The following is a 21502-nucleotide window of genomic DNA, read 5'->3' on the forward strand; positions in this document are numbered from 1 at the left end:
AGCTGGTAAAAGCCCCGGCCTTGGGGAGCGCCTATTGTTATGTGTTTTTCAGGTGAGGAAGCTGAGAGGTTCAAGGTCAATGCAGCATCCGTGTGGCGTTGGGCCCGGACTAGAGCTGTGTCTGTATTAGATGTTAATAAATATTTGTTGAAAGACGTGAATGGTTGGATGGACCAGGGGGGCACCCCCATGCGCCCGGCGTGTCCCACCATCGCCTGCCGCCTCTGCCCTTGCGGGCGCGTCTCTCGTGGACACCGAGGGCCGGCAGGTGGCTGGGGCCGCCGCCCGCGCTCGCTCCACCCCAGCTGCGCCGGCCCCGGACGGCCCCCCGGCTCCTAGCCCCGCGCTGGGAGGTCTGCACCCCACCCGGGCCGGCAGGCGGGGAGCATCCCGGGGCTCCCCAAGGCGAGGGCCTGCCTTTTGAAGGGAGGCCAGGAGGGGCGCCCCCGACCTCGGCCGGGCCCCCGCGGGCGGCCCCGGGCCCTGCTGCTCGAAGGCCGCCTCCGCCCGCGGTCACTCCCGGAGGTGGTGACACGGCGCCCGCCGCCGCCGACGTGGACGCGCGGCCCGCGTGCTCAGGCTTCAAAGCCCAGAAACTGCAGCTTTGTCCCCGCAGCTGTTCCCACCCCCGCGGGGGCGAAGGGCCCCACGCGAGGCTCAGGCTTGAAGAGCAACTTCCGAGCTCGGGCGCCGCCGCACCCACCACCCACCCACCGCCGCCCGCCCCGGCCTCCCAGGCGTGCCCGACGGCGGGGCACGGGGGGGGGTACCGGGCGGCCCGGCGGGCTCTCCCGGGGCGGGGGGCGGGGAGCGGCGCCGGCCTCGGGGAAGTTGCTTCCTCCCCACCCGGGGCGCGGGCTGGGCACAGCCGCTTCCTCTTTACCCCCCACACCCCCGGCCCGCCCGCTTCCGAGCCCCGCGCCCCTTCCCCGAGCCGCCGCCCAGGGCAGGCCCCCCGCGCCCCGCCTCCGCCGCGCCCCGCAACTCGGGCGCGGGAGCCCCCCAATTAGCAGGAACCTCCACGCCCGACGCTCGGCGCCCGGGGACACGGTCACCCGGGGCCCGGCCCCCCGCGCCGGCCCCGCCCCGCGCCCCGGGGCGGCTGGGGGTGCGACTAGCTCCTCGCAGCGGGTGTCCCCCTTTGTACGGCCCGCGGCCGCGCCTGTAGCCCTCCGCGCGGGCAAGTAGTCCCGGCCCGGCCTCAGGCGGCGCGCCGGGCTCCCGAGCGGGCGGGCGCGCGGGGCCCCAGGGTGCGGGGGCCGCGGCGCGGGGGCGCCCGAGGCGGCGGGGCCGTGCGGCCCAGGGGGCGGGGGGCGGGGGGCGGCGCGCGCCCCGCCGTCGCGCGGAGAGAGGGATCATGGGGCGTCGAGCGACGGCGCGCCTCAAACACGTACGACGGGCGGTGCGCGTCAACCGAACCTGCCCAACGGAAGCCCGGCCCCGCCCCCGGCCGTCCGTCCCGCCCCGGCCCCGCGGATCGACGGGGCGCCGAGCCAACCCGGCGGCCGCTGGCCGGCCCGGCCCCGCCAGAGCCAATGGGCGCGCGCGGGGGCGGGGCCTCGGCCGCCGGGTTGGGCTGCGCCCCCGCCCGCGCAGCCCCGCCCTCCCCGCTCGGGCGCCGAGGAGTTGGGCCCGGGAAGTCGGGCCGTGGGAGCCCAAGTTGCGCGGGGTCGGGCTGGGGCCTGGAGCGGCTCCGCGCGCCCGCCCGCCGCCCGCCCGCCGCCCGCCCGCCCCGGCGCCGCGGGCCCGCGCCCGCCCGCCGCCCGCCCGCCGGGCGCCGCCGATGCCGGCCATGGTGGAGAAGGGCCCCGAGGTCTCCGGGAAGCGGCGCGGCAGGAACAACGCGGCCAGCGCGGCCGCCGCCTCGGCCGCCGCCGCCTCCGCCGCCTCGGCCGCCGCGGCCGCCGCCGCCTCCGCCGCCGCCTCGGCCGCCGCCGCCCCCAATAACGGGCAGAATAAAAGTTTGGCGGCGGCGGCCGCGGCCAATGGCAACAGCAGCAGCAACTCCTGGGAGGAGGGCAGCTCGGGCTCGTCCAGCGACGAGGAGCACGGTAGGGGCCCCCCGCGCCCCCCCGCGCCCCAATCCTCCCGCGCCCCCCGCCCCGCGCCCCCCGCCCCGCCCCGCGCTGACCCCTCTCCCCGCAGGCGGCGGCGGCATGCGCGTCGGACCCCAGTACCAGGCGGCCGTGCCCGACTTCGACCCCGGTGAGTAGCCCGCGCGGGCCCCGGGGCGGCCGCCGCAACTTGCGGGGTGCGGGGCGGGGCGGGGGGCCGGTCTGCGCCCGCGGAGAGCCCGGCCCGCCGCGAGCCTGTCCGGCCGGAGCGCGCCCTGGCCCGGGGCGTGGGGAGCGGGCGGCCGCGGCCCCTCCCCGCCGGCCCCGCGGAAGCGCGGGGTCGGGTCCTCGCGGGGTCCGGTCCTCGCGGGGCGCGGCCGGCAGGGCCCGTGTCGGCCTGACGGGCGCGTCCACCGCCCGCGACCTCGGGGCGCTGCGGCCGCCAGACAAAGGCGCCCGCGGGGTGGGGGCGCGTTTCGGGCCGCGGGGGCCGCGGGCTGGGGGCGCCGGGCCGGCTCCGCGGGGGAGCGGCGAGCGCGGCGTGGGCGGGGGAGGGGCGCGGGGGGGCCCCACTCCGGCCGCCCCGCCCCGCCCCGGGGTCCTCTCCCGCCGCCCCGCGGGCGCCCCGTCCCCAGGACGTCCCCAGGCCCGCTGTCCGCGCGGAGCTGGGCGTGCCCGCGGGGGTCGGCGCCCCGCCTGGGGGCTCGGGAGGCCTCGGGGCTCCGTTTCGGGCGCCCCGGGCCTCGGAGTAATCCCCCCCACCCTGGGGCTGCGGGGCCGCCCGGCTCGGTCCCGGGGCGCGGGGCGCGGTGCCCGCGGGGGCGGCCGGCGTGGGGCGAGCGCCGGGCCCGTCCGCTGAGGCGCCAGGGCTCGCCTCGTCTTCGCGGGAGCTGGAACGGCCAGACGCCCCGGAGCGCCCCAGCTCTTCCCCAGCCGGGGGGCGGGGCGAGGCGCGGGGTGACGGCCGCTGGGAGCCCCGCCCGCCCCGCCGCTGTGGAAGCGGGGCTCGGGCGCCCGGGGCCGGGCAGGGGGCGCCGGCTGGGGCACGACCTGGCGTTTCCCGCCGTCTGTTTCCGGCCGAAGCGGCTCCGCGGCCGCGACGGGACGGGACGGGGTCGGGGCCGCTGCCCTGGCCCAGCCCGTCTCTCGTTGTCCGCGGCTTCCCAGCCGGCGTCGCGGATCTGGGGACGCTCCCCCCGCGCCCCGGGCCGGGTCTGGCCGACTGGGAGCCGAGCGGGGCCGACCCTGCGCGTCCCGGGCCCCCCGCGGCGAGGAGGCCGCGAGCCCCAGGCGGGCCGGCGGGGCCTCAGGCGCGGGGCCGGCGTCGGGCGGCTGTGAGCCCCGGTCTCCCAGAGCAGCAGCCTGCTCGTGGGGCCTGAACCTCGCCTCAGGGCCTGCGCATTCGTGGGTGTCGGGCTCAGCTGTCGCCTCAGGGGGCTTGAGCGCCCGTGCGCTGCGCTCTTCTTGGACGGGAGGGTTTAGGCTTCTCCCCGCAGGGCCGCTTCCTCGCGTCTCGGGTGAGGGCGTCCGACCTGCCCCTCCTCGCTGTCCCTGGCGGCTCCTCCTTCCTCTTGGAGCGCACTGTTTTCCGTGTTTTGGTTTCATTGTGGAAGTGAAATCCACAGGGATCCTGGGAAGTCACGGTGATGTGAACATGTTCTGAGACGGTTCAAGAGAGCCCGGAGGCGTCGGTCCTGGGAGCCGCCATTGGTGCGTCCCGGTGCCCGCGGGTGGCGCGGGAGCGCTGGGGCGCCTCCTGGCCCAGCAGCCTGGGTCTCCTCATCACCCTGGGGCTCTTGGCGACGGCAGGGGTCGTCTGTGAGCGTGTCACAGTCGTGCTTTTAATTTCGTGGTTTTTTCCCCAGAAGCAGTGTAGAATAGGCTGGGCTGGGCCTGTGTTGGCGGAGGAACCCGAGTTCCGGTCCTGGCCGGTCTCTTGCCCGCTGTGTGCGACCCCGAGCACGTTCCTCCGTTTTTGCCTGTGTGTAGAATGGAGAGAATGAGCTTCCTCAAGAGAGGGAGCTGACTGAGCTGCACCTGGTAGATGCCCGGCACAGGGCCTGGCACACACGGCGAGGGCAGACATTTCCTGTGTCATAATTCTGATTATCACGAGTGTGATGTGAGTTGCCAAGCAGTGACCCCTGCATCGCCTGCTTTTGCCTTGGTGACCTGAGCTGTGTGAAAGAGGAACGCCTAGAAGTTACATGTATCTGCTACACTTCAGATAAAAACCTTTTCCTGGAAGATCCAGAATTAGTCCTTATGGTGGACAAAGAACACTGAGGTCCAGAGAGAAGAACCTGTTCGGATCAGGTTTCTGGATGGTACAAAAGAAATCTTGACTCCATTCCTGGGGCTTGAGACCTTCAGTGGGTTCTGAGTTGGGAGTGTTGGTGCCAACTCTCCAGGCCTGCCTCCCGGAGCTGAGACTGTCCAGGGGGTCTGTCCAGAGCTGGGCTCCAAGGCTCACTGGTTGAGGCTGCCCAGAGCAGCGCTGCTTCAAAAGGAACATCACAGGCCACGTGTACAGAAGAAATTCAGGCTCACTCTCAGCTATCTTCCTTGGTGTTTATGTATAAAGTTGAAAAAAAGTCTTAGTTTTGCGAGATAAAACACCTAAAACACCGCATTTCCTCCGAGTCACTGTGTCTCCCTGGGGGGTGGTGCTTTTCTATATCCTCTCTGCTCCGGGATTGCTGATTAATCTGTAGCTTGGCCCTCACCTTCCTCCCAGCCTTTCTCCAGAGGCTCCACTCAAGCTGTAGACATAAGAAATAGTGTCCTTCTTGACAGTAATAGAAAACAGTGACTTTTTGCTAAAGAGTATGTATTCAGTTAATATTTGTAGTCCACGCAGAGAACTGGAAATCATTTTTGGGGAGAAGGCATCTTTAGCAAAGCAGTGAAAGTCTGGATAAGGTAGGAATTGGGGATTTAGTGCTGATTCAGTGATTTGTTATTTCTGTAACTGTTAATTCCTGCGACTTTAAATAGCAATTATGGAAACTATGACCTTGTTAGGAATGATAGAGTATAGTTGTAATAATTTTTTTTTTATTTTGTGTTCTGAAGTTTTATCAATACATTATCTAATGCCTGAGTTTTATGCTTTTCTGTTGTTGATTTCTACAAGTGGAATATTTAAAAATTGGTTTAAGGTGGCACAAAGTGTTTTGCCCGCTGCTCCCCTCAGTAGTGGATTTCGGTAGATCCGCCTGTTCTGCTCCCCACTCTGTCTTTCGTGAGTCCTATCATCCCCCGCACCTCTGGCCTACACCTCAGTTCTTGTATGCATTAAAAAAAGGTCACTTAATTAAATGATAACAGAAACGCTTATTTTTCCAAAATAGTCAAATTCTTTAAAGATCTGGATCTTTTTTTCTTTAAAGATTTATTTATTTATGCCTACAAGAGCTGGGGTACAGGCCAGAGGCATGGGGTTGAGAGGACTCACCAGAGACAGTGGGGAACAGAACAGGCAGACTGATTGAAATCCACTGCTGAGGGGAGCAGCGGGCAAATCAGGAGAGGTCTGCTGTGCCATGTGGGTAGCTCCCTGGCCGGCCGGGGATCGAACTCGTGCTGCAGAGGCTGCGGATTGCTTCATAGTGTGATGCTTAACCCCTTGCGCCGCCAGGGAGGCCCAAGATCTGGATTTTAATAAAATGACACACTGGGCATAATTCTTTGAAGTTTCTGGGTTTTCCTTCTCTCCTAGTCATCAGAGAAAAATTGTGATGTCCATTTACTCTAACCTTCTTGTGTTCTGGATGAAGAAAGTAAGCTCTTTTTTTGTTATCTTCCGTTAAAAATTCTTTGAGGTGTGCCTCCCCTGGTGGCGCAGGCTGTTGAGCGCAGCGCTGTGAAGCTGTCCGCAGCCTCTGCAGCGCTGGTTCGATCCTGGCCGGTTGACAAGGGTCCCACATGGCGCGCAGACCTCTCCTGCCGCCCGCTGCTCCCCTCAGCAGTGTGCTTCGTCAGTCTGCCTGTTCTGCTCCCCGCTCTGGCTCTGGTGAATCCTCTCACCCTCCCGCACATCTGGCCTGTACCCTGGTTCTTGTATAAATAAATAAATAAATCTTCAAAAAAAAATTCTTCGAGGTGGCCTTGAGGCCATGTGCTACCCAACTTCAGACTTCTGTTTCAGAGCTTGTTTTGATCGCAGTGATTGGGAATGGTAATGTGTGTTCATAATTTCAGAACCAGAAATAAAAGTGAAACTTTAAAAAATTGTCCAGAATGGTGCATAATTTGAATGTGTTTATAAATTACCATAAGGCAGGATGGAATTGTAAAGACAAAGTTATTAGAAAAAGTTAAGCATTTCTTGGGCCTCCCCGGTGGCGCAGCGGTTGAGCGCTGGGTTGCGAAGCTGCCCGCGGCCTCTGCGGCGCCGGTTCGATCCCCGGCTGCTCCCCGGCCACCGGAGGAGGGTCCCGCATGGCACGCAGACCTCTCCTGCCGCCTGCTGCTCCCCTCAGCAGTGTCCTTCGGTCCTTCTGCCAGCTCTGCTCCCCGCTCTGGCTCTGGTGAATTCTCTCACCCTCCCGTGCTTCTGACTGTACCCAGTGCATGTATAAACAAACAAATAAATAAATAAACATGCCTCTATTAAAAAAAAAGTTATAAAAAAAAAAGTTAAGCATTTCAAATACAGCAAGATAATAGTTTTGTTCCCCACTGTCAGTCAGCACCATTAACATGGCCATACCTGCTGCAGGCGCAGCCAGGACTAGTCTCCCTCCTTCCCTCACCCGATGTGGTCAGTGCTGTGCTGTGATGGTTTGTGTCCTCTGCAGCGCGGATGTTGCGGTACTCTCAGAAGCGCACAGATTCACAAAGGTGAATGCTTGGGAAGGGTAAAGAGGAGGTGCTTGGCTCAGTTGCAGAAGCCTTCAGAGTGGCGCAGGTGTGGCGCCCGTGCATGAACAGTACTGGGAGAATGATGGGTGACCCGGGCGGCTGAGATTGCAGTGCCACTGGGAGAAAGTCTTGTCAAAGCAGAGGTGGTCTGTTGGAAGAGTCCGTTGGTCTGGACTGCCTCTGCTGCAGTGCCTGTCTTCAGCCATTGGCCTGGCTGTGGCAGGGGTGCTGCAGTGGGTCCCAGAGGTGCTGGGTGACGGGCACTGCCTGCTGACGGCTCTGCTTTCAGTACTGTCTCTCTTTTTTTTTTTTAAGATCTATTTATTTGTTTTTATTTATTTATTTATACAAGCACCGGGTACAGTCAGAAGCGCGGGAGGGTGAGAGAATTCACCAGAGCCAGAGCGGGGAGCAGAGCAGGCAGAAGGACCGAAGTACACTGCTGAGGGGAGCAGCGGGCGGCAGGAGAGGTCTGCGCGCCATGCGGGACCCTCCTCCGGTGGCCGGGGATCGAACCGGCGCTGCAGAGGCTGTGGGCAGCTTCGCAACCCAGCGCTCAACTGCTGCGCCACCAGGGAGGCCCCCAGTACTTTGTCTCTTGAAGGGAACTCAGTGACAGCCTGCAGAATCCCCGTGCGTGTTTTGTACTTAAGTGCATACTGTCGCGGGCAAGCGATCTGTCTTGTCATCGTCAGGGTCTTAGGAAGTGGGTTTATTGCATTGATGCTTCCCAAACAAGTCTTCACCGTGGCATTCAGTTTTTTGTTTTTGTTTTAGATTACTTATGCGTTCATACAAGAGCATGCATACAAGGGGTGTAGGCCAGAGGTGTGGGGAATGAGAGGATCCACCAGAGACAGAGTGGGGAGCAGAGCAGTTGGATTCATTGAAATCCACTGCTGAGGGGAGCAGCGGGCGAGACAGGAGAGGTCTGCTGCGCCATGTGGGAATCTCCCTGGCTGGCGGGCATTGAACTGGCACTGCAGAGGCTGCAGACAGCTTCACAGTGCTGCGCTCAACCGCCTGCGCTACCAGGAAGGCCCTTATGTGTTTTTTTTGGCTACTTGGGTTCTTCCTATATCTTTAATTATTTTTCTGTAGGGTACTGGTCTTTTTCTTTCTGATTTGTGTGAGTTCTTTATATAATTGGATACTAAAATTGCATGTGTAGCATTTTATTTCCTCCTTAGTATGGGAGTTCACTGGTTTTCTTTGATTAGAAAGGAATAAGAATATATCCTTGATTGGATATGTGTTTCCGGCCCTGGTGCCCAGCCGGTAACACTTGTCACCTAATTTCTAACATGAAAGTCACTGAGAATTGACAGATCTTTTTTTTTTTTGTTGTTGTTGTTTTAATGCTATTCAATTCAGTTGGTGCACTATTAGCCAGTTAACCCAAATTATGGTACCAGGTGACTTGAAAAATGAAAAATTTCAGATTTAACTTGTCACATGCAGTTACAGTTGCACGCCGGAGCTTAGAGTTATGGCTTTAGTTTCCTACAGAAGGTTAGGGTGCTATGGAGTGAAACTAAATTCAGCTGTCCTAGGGATTTGCCACCAGCCCAAGGGAGGGGTGGGGAGTATGAGGGTGGGGTGTGTGTCTTGTCATCACTAACAGAAACCTCCAAGGGCTGGCCTGTGCCTGTGCTTGTGCTGGCCAGTGTAGCTCCCACCCACTGGGAGCCAGGCTGGTTTGAGCACTTCCTGGCTACGCAGTAATTTAACCCAACAGTCACCCGAGGTGGGTAAAGTTGTTCTTTGCAGATAAGGAAACTGGCAAGAGAGGCGTGTTGTTAGGGTTCAGCCTGACACCTCACCCAAGGAGACCCCGTCTAAGATGCCATCTGTTGTAAGAACCATCATTGTTTTTTGTCTGTCACTAAGAAAGGACACATAGGAAGCTGCTAAGTTGCAGTATTTCAGGGAGCGCTAGTAATCTCCTTTAAGGGAAAGCCCTTAGCTAGGAGTAGAGCTTCATTGGAGCTCCCCGGTGCTGTGGAGTTATGTTCACGCTGCGGAGTGACCTCGGCTGCCTTCCTCTACCCCTGCAGAGGCGGTGGAGGGCAGAGTGGGGGAGTTGCTTGGCTCTTGCAGGTGTGTTGGAGTAGTCATCTTCAGAGCTTAAAACAGAATTGTTATTTGAGGGGTGCAGTTTCTTGTGACCATGTTGACTTCAGGTTACGAAGGGCAGTGGCATGTTGGCTCGCCTTGGGTTGCACAGACACCGCATTTCAGCACCTCCTGCCCCCCCCCCCCCCCCCCCCGGTTTTTCTATAGAGTCACATTGGCCTTGAGCTGTGGAATGTGCTAAGTGCCATGTTCTGAGTAAAGTGTGAAGTGATGCACAAAATACTGAGTTTATTTGAAACCCTGGATTTCACCTGTGCAGCTGTTAATACTGTTGAGCCACTAATTTCCCTCCTGTGCAAGAGTTCCTCTCCTCTTCCTTCCCGGCGCAAGCATATATTTCCTGGTATTATTAGTTACTTTTGTCTTTATTTCAAAGGCCAGAGTATACCTAAAGAAAATTGCAAGCCGTATTCTGCTTGACTCAGATGTGAGACTTGTTGTTGATGTGATCATAGTGTAATTGAGCTAAGGCCTAACTTTATTAAGGACTGATTTTTGCCCAGAAGCTTGAGGCTTGCTTTGTCCTTAAACCGAAGCCTCTCCTGGGAGTCTGTTGTACCTGACGTTTGGCTGTGGTTGTCCTTTAGCAGTTTTGTGTGTGGCCAGGAGAGACGACGACCTGATGGTCTTGTTTTGGAAAAGGCCCAGCTCCGTGGGGCTGCTCAGCGGCTGGGAAGCCTTCCTGTGCTGGTGTGCGTGCACTTCCTTGCTCTGAAGGTTACAGTTCCTGTTTAACCTCTGCTGGCATAGAAGCTTTGGGCTTGGGGTATGTTCCTCTTTTAAACTTAGAATGGATATGGGGAGACCAGGAGAGCAGGGAGAGTAAGACAAGCACTCAGCCTGCCTGCACTTACTCAGTGTAAAGTCGTGGGGTAGCGGTGTTGCCGAATCCTTCCTGTGGTGGAAGGTGGAAGTTGAAGAAACTCTTAAAATGAAGCTTTAGATGAAATGGTCCTTTGAGCCAAGCCTCAAAAATGGGAGCATTTCAGGGCTTCCCTGGGGGCCTAGGGGTCGAGTCTCAGTGCTGTCACCACTGTGGCTTGAGCTCAACCCCGGCCAGGGAGCTGACCCGCAGGATGCAGCAGACCTCTTCTGTCTTCCCGCTGATCCCCACTCTGTCCTTGATGAATCCTCTCACCCCCACACCTCTGGCCTACACCCCAGTTCTTCTGCACACACAACATTTTTTTTAAAGATTTATTTATTTATGCATACAAGAGCTGGGGTACAGGCCAGAGACGTGGGGGGTGAGAGGATTCACCAGAGTCAGAGTGGGGAGCAGAACAGGCAGATCTACTGAAATACACTGTTGAGGAGAGCAGCAGGTGAGACAGGACAGGCCTGCTGTGCCATGTGGGTTGCTCGCTGGCGGGGGATCGAACTTGTGCTGCAGAGGCTGCGGATTGCCTCATAGTGCGTTGCTTAACTCCTTGCGCCACCAGGGAGGCCCTGCCCAAAAAAAAAAACTTACAATAAGTGAATAATTCTTTTTTTAAAAGGGAACTTTCCAGTGTTTATGACTTTGTGGTTTTTCTTAATTTAAAAATTAACATATATTTGGGCTATCAAATAAGAAAATTCTAATTTTAAGCTTTTTTTTTTAAAAAGATTTATTTATGCAAGAACTGGGGTACAGTCAGAGGCAGGGGAGGGTGAGAGGACTCACCAGAGACAGAGCGGGGAACAGAACAGGCAGACTGATGGAAGTACACTGCTGAGGGGAGCAGCGGGTGAGGCAGGAGAGGTCTGCCGCCCCATGTGGGTTTCTCCCTGGTCAGCGGGGAATCGAACCTGTGCTGCAGAGGCTGCAGACAGACAGCTTCACAGCGCGGAGCTCAACCCACTGCGCCACCGGGGAGGCCCTTCTTAAACATTTTCAATCTAGATTTTTGAAATTGTCTTGAGCTGTGCTGTCTGATGTTGCCACCTGCAGTATGAAGCTATTTAAATTGATTAAGATTAAATAAAATGTTCCATCTTGTCACACTGGCCACATTTCCAGTGCTCGGGAGCCTGTGCAGTGACTGGCTACCAGATTCACTGGAAGCTGCTGTTGCAGAGCACAGAGCCGGGGGTTTGGTGGGCCGGGAGCGCCATTGTTACTAATTTTTTATAACTGCTTCAGAGGTTTTGCCTCTTTAATCTGGGTGTGTGGGGAAATGTGATACTGGGACAGCTGATAAATACCTTGGTACCTGTGTACTCAGTTTCTCTGGTGGAGTGTTTGTTGAAATAGTGCTGTTAAGATACTCAAATTAGGACCTCTTGAGATGGCAAGAAAACATGGAAAACTTAGGAGAGCTTTGTTTTTCAAAGTGGTTATTAGTACCTAATAAACCAAAAAGATGATTAAGATGTATGATTATAGCGAAGATAATTGTAGGGCTTAAAAGATTAATAGTATGAAGACTCAGCTTTGTCTTGAAAGATTAAATCAGCCCTAGTGAGGTATAATTGGCATAAAATAAACTGGACATATTTCAAGGGTAGAGTGGGCTGCTGAAGTCCATGCTTGCTAAAGCTCTGTTCAGTCTATATTTGCTGAATTTTGTTTTTTTTTAAAGCAGTGTAACTTTTAACTTAGATTATGTAGACATACACAAAGCTAAATAAAACTTCAACTATTCTTTTTTTTTTTAAAAAGATTTATTTATTTATACAAGAATTGGGGTACAGGCCAGACGTGGGGGAAGGTGAGAGGATCCACCAGACACTGAGTGGGGAGCAGAAACACACTGCTGAGGGGAGCAGCGCGAGACAGGAGAGGTGAGCCGCACCATGTGGGTTGCTCTGTGGCCGGCGGGGATTGAACCGGCATCGCGGAGGCTGCGGACAGCTTCACAGCGCGGCGCTCAACCGCCTGCACCACCAGGGAGGCCCTTTTGCTGAATTTTGAACACTTTGTTTTATATCTAGACATTTGAGTTGGGTATTTTAATTTTTTTATTCATTTTTAAGGAAGGACCATTATTCTACATCCTTGTTAATTTTTTTTACAGTATAGGATGTCCCCCTCAGGTGTGGCCCCTGGAGTGCTCCCACCACCAAAGCACCCTAGTCCTTCGGCACAGCCTGTTGGGCTTGCCTCGCCTGCTTTGTTTCTTAGTGCCTGTTTCTGCGCCTATCCAAGAGTTTGGTATGATTCGGTGGGCTTGGTTTGGGTTTGGGAATGCTTCAAATTTATTCCATACAAATTAATGGTAATATTGTTTCCAGACACCCTGCATATCCTACCAACTTTTTTTTTTTTAAAGATTTATTTTTGTTTACTCCTATAAGAACTGGGGTGCAGGCCAGAGGTGCAGGAGGTGAGAAGATTCACCAGAGACAGAGTGGGGAGCAGAGCGGGCAGATCTTCTGGAATCCACTGCTGAGGGGAGCAGCAGGGAGACCGGAGAGGTCTGCAGCACCCCATGGGTAGCTCCCTGGCGTGGGTCAGACTCAGGCTGCAGTGGCTGCGATAGCGCAGACTTAACCCCTGCGTCCCCAAGGGAAGCCCATGACATTCACTCTTAACAGATAGAATTTTTTTTAGTATATTTGCTGAGTCACAGCGCTTACCACTAGTTTCGTTTCCATTACCCTAAAGGAAACCTTGTGTGTCCCAGCACTTGTCCCCCAGTGTTTTCTTCAAATGCTGAGATGATTTTTGGCAACAACTAAAGGCTCACATGTCTAGCGTGCCGCGCCTCCCTTCAGCCTCTGTGTGGTGAAGGCAGTCGTGCCGTACTCCGCGGACTTTGCAATCCGCGAGCCGTGAGGCCCGGCGCTCTGCCACCATGCGCTCTGGGAAGGCCTCGGAGACGGGTCCAGGCGCCTGGTCCGCGTGTTCATCAGAACGGCCACGTGTCAAGGGCCGGAGCAGGTTCTCTGTGACCCGAGCAGACAGGTGAAGGGGTTGTGCTTGGAGCCCTGGGTGGCTTCTGCAGGCTTTTATTGGGATTTACCAGGCACACGGCAGGCGGGGGTGGGGGGGCAGGCCTCCCGGCCCCCTCCTTCTTTCTGGGCGCCCCGGCGTTCTCTCGTGGCCTTGTTCTCTGCTCCTTTCGCTCTCTTCTGCTGGCGTCCCTGTGACGCTGCCCTTACAAGCCCAGGTGAACCCACTTACGCATGCCCACACCCCACTTCAGGGTTCGCCCTCAGGCATGTATGCAGGACCGCAGATCCAGATCCGTCATCAGTCCTCATGGTGGGAGGGTGGAAAAGCCTGATACTTTATCTTACATCACACAAGTGTCGCTTAGGCGAGACACTTCTAGGCACTGTGTGCCAACTGGACACCTCACGCAGCTCTGGTGGGAGTAAGTTGTGGCGAGGGCACGCTGGGAGAAAGTGGCTCAGGAGGGGAGCGAGGACGGAGTTCTCAGGCTGTTGGGCTGCGGTGATTGCGACAACAGATTGGATGCGGGGCACCGGGAGGCCACAGCGGGTCTTGGATTTCCGGCTTCAATGACTCGCTGATTAACGGTACGGTTGGCTGCGTAGGGGATGCAGGAGTTTGGGATTCGGTGAGATACCTGCAAGTGCTAATTGGGTCCATGCTTATTGGGGATTTTGGACTCTCCAGCGTCTCCCCCAAGTTCGACTCACCTCTCCTGTCTCCCTGTTCTGTCTCTTGCTGATCTTACAACATGTCTCGTCTTCACATAATGATTAGCTTTGAGGTCATCTCCGCTGCCCGCTGAGGGTGGGGATTACCAGTATCATTTTTGTATCCCTGGCTATGGATTAGCTGTAGAAGTTTTTTTTTTTTTTTAAGATTTATTTATTTATACATACAAGAGCTGGGGCACAGGCCAGAGGTGTGGGGGGTGAGAGGATTCGCCAGAGACAGAGTGGAGAGCAGAACAGGTAGACTGAAATACACTGCTGAGGGGAGCAGCAGGTGAGACAGGAGAGGTCTGCGGTGCCATGTGGATTGCTCCCTGGCTGGCTGGGGATAGAACTCGTGCTGCAGTGGACAGCTTCATAGGTTGCGTCTTAACCCCTTGTGCCGCCAGGGAGGCCCCAAGTTTGGAGAAGAGAATTGCTTTTCATTGCCTGCACTGTTACTATCCTCCTATAAGAAAGGCATCGTATCTGTTATTAAAATGAACACCTAGTAAGCCTCCTGCTTCTGTGTATTGAAACTCAAGCCAGTCTGCTGCCACAGACCTTGCAGTGGCCTGCATTTCACTTAGGGAAAAATTGCCCCTGGCTTTTTAAGACCGCCTCAGTCTACTCTTGAGTTTTCTTTGATGGTATCGCCTCATCTTCCAATTCATCGTTCACACGTCACCTTCTCAGCGAGGCCTGCCTTGACCTCCCTCCTGTCCATCTGTAAGTGCCCTCAAGTGTGCCCTAACATCCAGCTGCGTACCGTGTGACTGCCACTATATGTCATTCTGGAAAAGGCAAAACTGTAAACTGTAAAAAAAGTGAATGGTCCCCAGGGTTAGCGTGGGAGGAGGGTGTCCAGGCTGAGCAAGGTTTTCAGGCCTGGGAGAACACACCGCGTGTGACCTTGATGCTGCGTGTGACCTTGATGGTAGACACACGTCATCCTGTCTGTGTCTAGAGCCACAGGATGCGCAGCCCCCCAAATGAACCCAAGGTCAGCAGTAGACTGTGTGTTACGGTTTGTCAATGTTGATTCATCTGTGATGACAATGTCCATTTTTGGGGGGGATGGTTAAAATGGGGAGGTTGTTCATGTGTGGGTGCTGAGGGTAGGGAAGCAGAACTTCTCAGTTTTGCTGTGAATGTAAAACTACTCTAAACAATGTCTTTAAATATAAAACAGTGCCAGTTTTATATTTAAAAATTAAATAAAGGTGGGCCTCCCCGGTGGCGCAGCGGTTGAGCGCTGGGTTGCGAAGCTGCCTGCAGCCTCTGCAGCACCGGTTCGATCCCCGACTGCTCCCCGGCCACCGGAGGAGGGTCCCACATGGCGCGCAGACCTCTCCTGCCGCCTGCTGCTCCCTTCAGCAGTGTCCTTCGGTCCTTCTGCCTGCTCTGCTCCCCGCTCTGGCTCTGGTGAATTCTCTCACCCTCCCTAGCTTCTGACTGTACCCAGTGCTTGTATAAATAAATAAACAAATAAATAAATAAATCTTTAAAAAATTAAATAAAGGTAATTATTTCTTAGTATAATTATATCTCCAGTCAATCAATTGATTTTTTTTTTTTTAAAGATTTACTTATTCATGCATACAAGAATCGGGGTACAGGCCAGAGGTGGCAGAGGGTAAGAGGACTCACCAGAGATAGAGTGGGGAACAAACAGGCAGGCGGACTGAAATCACTGCTAAGGGGAGTAGCAGGCCTGCTGTGCCCTGTGCGTCAGCTCCCTGGCCGGGGGTTGAACTCTTGCAGCAGTGGCTGCCCATAGCTTGATAGCACCGAGACTTAACCCCTGCACCACGAGGGAGGTCCTTGTTCAGATATTTTGTTTGTCATTTTGACTATTTCCAGGAAGGGTAAATCTAGCCTCTTGTGACTCTGTCTTGGCCAGGAGCACCCATGCTGAGCTTTAAGGTATTGATTTGCTTCTTTTTGTTCTTCCTTGTGATTTCCTTGTGGAAACCACTAGATCCTGGGGTTGCCTCTTCCTCGCTCTGTATTTGCTGATCGTTCTTCTGTGTTGTTTTTAAACATTTTTCTTTGCCCTCTGTATTTTTTATAAACTGGTAGTTAGACTTAGAGGGTTGATTCATTTCTGATTAACATTTATTTTTATTTTTATTTTTTTAACGATTTATTTATTTATACAAGCACTGGGTACAGTCAGAAGCGCGGGAGGGTGAGGGAACCCACCAGAGCCAGAGCGGGGAGCAGAGCAGGCAGAAGGACCGAAGTACACTGCCGAGGGGAGCAGCGGGTGGCAGGAGAGGTCTGTGCACCATGCGAGACCCTCCTCCGGTGGCCGGGGAGCAGCCGGGGATCGAACCGGCGCTGCAGAGGCTGCGGGCAGCTTCGCAACCCAGCGCTCAACCGCTGCGCCACCGGGGAGGCCCAACATTTATTTATTTATTTTTTTTTGCAAAAATGATTCCTAGGGGCTGCTTGGCCCATCCTACTCACAAAGTCAGCCCCTGCTGCACTCCAGTTCCCCTGAGCCTCTGCTGCTGTTTCTTTTTTGCCACAATAAATTTACATGTTTGTTTAAGGTCTCTTTTAAAATATAAATCCCTAAAGGCCACAAGCAACTATAAACCAGAGACACACCACGGGGGAGGGGGGGAGGGAAGGGGAGAGGGAGGACTAGGGTCAAAATAAGGGGGGGGTGCAATTGTACGGGGAATATAACAAAATGATAATGCATACATTGTGCAAAAATGAAAAATGGTGTAAGAATTATATAAAATAAAATATTAAAAAAAAGAAAGAAAAAAAATAAATAACTCCCTAAAGGCCATGGGTCTTTAGTGTATTGCTCTGCCTTGAATACATGAATGAATAGAACACAAAGGCACAACACTGGCTCGCCTCAGTACCACCACAGGAAAGGAACGTTTTCCTTTATTAGAATAGTTGCGCTTAATGGCAGTTACTAAAATCTGTAAAATCCTCTGGAATTCTGGCAGTTAGAAATTCCAGAGGTAGATTTTGGGGGCGAGGCTATGTTACCGGCCCTACTTCCTCTGCGGATGGGGCACCGTGGCTCAGCTTGTGTGCTCGTGGGCCGTGAGCAGGGCCCGGATCCTGCGGCTCAGGGGTCCCCTGTCCGTGTCCATTCCATCTTCACTGGAAACCTGCACACTGAGCCTTCCAGCTCCGGCACGGCAGCTTAGGAATTTCCCGTATGTTCTTGTTCTCCTCAAGAGTAGTTGTCTCCCACGAACTGCCCTCCCTGCGGCCCGGCCTGTAGGTGGGGGTCCCTCAGTTCTTTTTTTAATTTTTTTTAATTAATTTTTTTTTATTTATGCAAGCACTGGGTACAGTCAGAAGCGCGGGAGGGTGAGAGAATCCACCAGAGCCAGAGCGGGGAGCAGAGCAGGCAGAAGGACCGAAGGACACTGCTGAGGGGAGCAGCGGGCGGCAGGAGAGGTCTGCGCACCATGCGGGACCCTCCTCCGGTGGCCGGGGAGCAGCCGGGGATCGAACCGGCACTGCAGAGGCTGCGGGCAGCTTCATAACCCAGCCCTCAACCGCTGCGCCACCGGGGAGGCCCAAGGGGTCCCTCAGTTCTTAACTACCACCTCTGCACCGTTCTTCTCGCTTCCCCCAAAACACCCCACTACAAATGTGTCGCCACCGCTTGCGGCTGTGACCTGCCTTTCAGCAGAAGGCCCTGGAAGAGCTGTGCCGGGAGCGCCCCGCACCTGCGCCTCGCCCCTGCGGGCTGTCTGCCTGGTGTCTTGTCGTCACCCTATGCCCTCACCGCTTTATTCTGGGGCTGTAGGTGTGTCCAGCAGGTTCTCACCCACGCCTGGAAGCATCTTTGTTTTCACCCAGGGCACTCGGTTTTGGAGCATTTACAATTTCATGTAAATCTTCCCTCGTGGGGGTGCGTTTTGATCTGACCAAGCTCACTGCTTGTGTGACCCACCTGCTTTTTTTTTTTTTTTTAAAGATTTATTTATTCATACAAGAAATGGGGTACAGGTCAGACGCGCGGGAAGATGAGAGAATTCACCAGAGCCAGAGCGGGGAGCAGAACAGGCAGAAGGACCGAAGTACACTGCTAAGGGGAGCAGCGGGGAGACAGGAGAGGTCTGCTGTGCTGTGTGGGTAGCTCCTTGGCCAGGGATTGCACTCATGCTGCAGTGGCTTCGGCATAACCCCTTCGCGTAACCCCTTGAGCCACCAGGGAGTCTCCCCCTTTCTTTTTAAAGATTTATGCATATAAGAGCTGGGATATAGGCCAGAGGTGGGTTGGTGGTGAGAGGATTCACCAGAGACGGAGTGGGGAACAGAACAGGCAGATTGACTGAAATACGCTGCTGAGGGGAGCAGAGGGCGAGGCAGAAGAGGTCTGCTGTGCCATGTGGGGTTCTCCCTGGCTGGCAGGGAATCGAACCGGCGCTGCAGAGGCTGTGGACAGCTTCGCAGCATGGCGCTCAACCGCTGGGCCACCAGGGAGGCCCTACCACCTGCTTTGTTTTTGATCCTTTAGTCTTTTATTGCTTTGTCGTTTCTTACTATTCTCTCCTTTTCTCTTGAGTGTGAGAGTTATATGGCCTTTCTCAAAATACTGTTCTGTTGGTGGCTGTGCTAGAGGCTACGAAATATTTTTTGTTTTGTTTTCTAGTCTTTTTGTTGTGGTAAGATACAATACAAAATGTACCATCTTTTTAAAATTTTTATGTATTTTTTACATAATTTTTCATTTTTGTATAATGTATGTGTTTTCATCTTTGTTCAAAATGTACCATCTTTAACCTTTTTTTAAAAAAAAGATTTATTTATTTGTACAAGCACTGGGTACAGTCAGAAGCACAGGAGGGTGAGAGGATTCACCAGAGCCAGAGCGGGGAGCAGAACAGGCAGAAGGACCGAAGGACACTGCTGAGGGGAGCAGCGGGCGGCAGGAGAGGTCTGCGCGCCATGTGGGACCCTCGCCCGGCGGCCGGGGATCAAACCGGCACTGCAGAGGCTGCGGGCAGCTTCGCAACCCAGCACTCAACCGCTGCACCACTGGGGAGGCCCATCTTTAACCATTTTTAAGTGTTGTTAAATGCATTCATAGGGGCCTCCATGAAGGCCAGTGCTGTCACACTGTCACAGCCACTGGGGCCTGAGTGTGACCCTTGGCCAGGGAGCTACCCACAGGGTGCAGCAGATCTCTTCCTGGCTTCCCGCGGCTCCCCTCAGCAGTGGGTTTCAGTGGATCCGCCTGTTCTGCCCCCCACTCTGTCTCTGGGGAGTCCTCTCACCCCCCACCCCTCCACTCCTGTACCTTTGGCCTGCACCCCAGCTCTTGTATGCATAGATAAAAATAAATCTTTAAATGCATTCATAATGTACAGCCATCACCAAGCTTGGAGAGTTTGCATTGCTCTATCTTCAAGGTCGCCGATTCTGCCTGCCTGAAACCTGCCTTGACTCCCATCAGGCAGCTGCTCAGCTGGTCAGCTCTTGCGCTTTTTAGCTCCCGAAGTTCTTCTTAGATTTTCTCTTTAGTGATTCTTCTGTTTTGCTCATTGCATTTTCTTGACTTTCTCTACATCTTCACTCAGTTCTTTGAGCATCTTTAAGACTCTGCTTTAGTCTTTGTGTAGTGCATCTGCTGTCCGTTCATTCGGGGATAGTTTTTGGTGAAAATTTTCCTTTGCTTGGGTCATACTTTCCTGTTTCTTTGTATGTTTCTTTTCTGGTTGAAGACTGGACATTTGAAGCTCATGTGTTTGCCCCCTTTTCCGGGACTTGCTGTTTTTTTTTTTTTTTTTTTCCTTCCTGATGTTTTGTGGGCTGCTTCGGTGCGAGGATCATCCTGAGGTGTCCACCTAAGGTCTTCCCCGATCTTCCTGAGTGCACGCCTGTTTCTGAGCAGATAGGTGGTCTCTCCGGTTTCCCTCATGTACATAGCTGCTTTGCAGTGGCCTGACCATCAGTGTCTGCCTCTCATGAGGGGAAAAAGAAAAATGAAGGGAGGTGGAAAAAGTATCCTGAAAGTTGCGTGAATCACAGTCTGAAGGTGTGTGTATGTGGTGGGGGCGGGGGGTGTGTGCGGTGTGCATCTGAGGCTGCAGGCAGAGCACAGCCCTCCAAGATTTGGAGAACTGGCTCTTTTTCACCCCCTGCCCCTGGCTGGGATGGGGCACCTCAGCTGCCCTGTGCCCAGAGCTGAGATTAGTAGCCTCGCCACCCCACCCATAGCCTTACCCTGCAGGCCGCCACCCTTCAGTAACTCCTGCGTCAGGAGCAGCCACATCAGACTGTTGCTGCCCGTGCAGGTGTTGTCTAGGTGGGGAGGCACATGTCACTGCTTCCCACGCTGCCCTCTTCCCAGAATCCTCTGCCCTAGAGATGATAATTTGCAGCAAGTGAATGTTAACTGGATGTTTCTCTCCTCTTGAAGGGCCATGTGCAGGGGAGGGAAGAACACAAGAGAATGTAGCTACGGTTCATGGGTGAGATGGTAGCTGGAGAACTCTGGGGACTACATGATTAATAAGGGAAAAAGGGCCACGCAGGGACTGACCTAGAAGTTTGGCTTCTGTTACCCCTTGTGCTCCCTTGCTGCCTCTGTTTTTTTTTTTTTTTTTTAAGGTTTTCTTTATCTTTGCATAGACAAAATGTGGTTAGGCCAGAGGTCCGGGGTGGGGGGGGGCGGTAAAAGGACTCCCCAGAGACAGAGTGGGGAGCAGAACAGGTGGATCCACTGAAACCCACTGCTGAGGGGAGCCGCGGGGAGACAGGAGAGGTCTTCTGCGCCATGTGGGTGGCTCCCTGGCCGGGGATCGCACTCAAGCCGCAGTGGCTGCGATAGTGTGATAGCGCTGAGACTGACCTCTGCGCCACCAGGGAGGCCCTGACATTTTTATCTTTTATTGCAGTAACTGCATTATCGCGGTACGTGAGGTTCAGGTGTGCCCATGCTGCACCGTGCGTTCCCTGCTGCCTCCCGCCCCATCAGGGCCTGAGTTCATCAATCCTTGCCCCTTTCCCTCCATCCTGCTCAGTCTGCGCTCACCGGAACCGCAGCGCCGCAGCAGATCTGCCTCTCCTCCGCCCCCTCTCAGCTCTTCTGCAGCCTCAGCTCAGCCCGGAGCGTCTTGGCCTGGCTCTGCAGAACCAGGGGCATAAGGGTCAGCTTAGGCGCTACAGCTTTCTTTAAAATTAGAGTTGGGGGGCCTCCCCAGTGGCGCAGCTGTTGAGTGCTGGGCGAGGGTCCCACATGGCGCAGACCTCTCCTGCCGCCCGCTGCTCCCCTCAGCAGTGTCCTTCAGTCCATCTGCCTGCTCTGCTCCCCGCTCTGGCTCTGGTGAATCCTCTCACCCTCCCGCCCTTCTGACTGTACCCAGTGCTTGCATAAATAAATCTTTTAAAAAAATAAATAAAATTAGAGTTGGGGCAGAGGAAGAGAGGCAGAGGAGCACAGACAGAGGTCAAGCTGGTCACGGCTGCCTGAGAACCTTAGTTGGCTGCTGGATCTTGCTGGAGACTTCCAGGGAACCCTGGCATTTTCCAGAACGTTCTTGAAAGTAGGGCTGTGGGCAGGACAGAGAGGTGGATTTGTTGGTTCCGCCCCATCTCCATCCCCATCTTCGCCCCATCTCTGCCCCATCTTCCGCCCCAGTTGTGCCACAGGCCTAACTGTTCTATGCTTTCAGTTCATTGCTTTGCCTCTGGGCAGCTGCTGGAGAAGCAGTTGCATTTGGGCATTGGAGCCGCTGTGCAGCCAGGTGGGCGCGGTGGAGGCCACCACAGCCTTAACCTCTGGGGCAGAGAGCGGCAGCAACTGTGCCAGGAACTGGGGTGTGGGCTTTTTGATCATGAGATGCTTGCGAACAGCTTTGCTG

General features: G+C 55.4%; 1 protein-coding gene across 2 annotated transcripts in view; it reads left to right on the top strand.

The window, feature by feature from the left end:
- Positions 1 to 1783: 1783 nt before the first annotated feature.
- Positions 1784 to 21502, top strand: part of RCOR1 (REST corepressor 1) — a gene marked incomplete at both ends in the record, with an annotated part of 68843 nt that continues 49124 nt past the window's right edge. For both annotated transcript variants that reach the window (XM_084240971.1, XM_084240972.1), the window contains 2 exons: positions 1784 to 2051; positions 2146 to 2205. In XM_084240971.1, coding sequence (XP_084097097.1) covers positions 1784 to 2051; positions 2146 to 2205 — 328 coding nt within the window. The remainder of the gene's footprint in view (positions 2052 to 2145; positions 2206 to 21502) is intronic.

This window comes from Talpa europaea (assembly GCF_964194135.1).
Source record: "Talpa europaea genome assembly, chromosome: 8".
Lineage (NCBI taxonomy): Eukaryota > Metazoa > Chordata > Mammalia > Eulipotyphla > Talpidae > Talpa > Talpa europaea.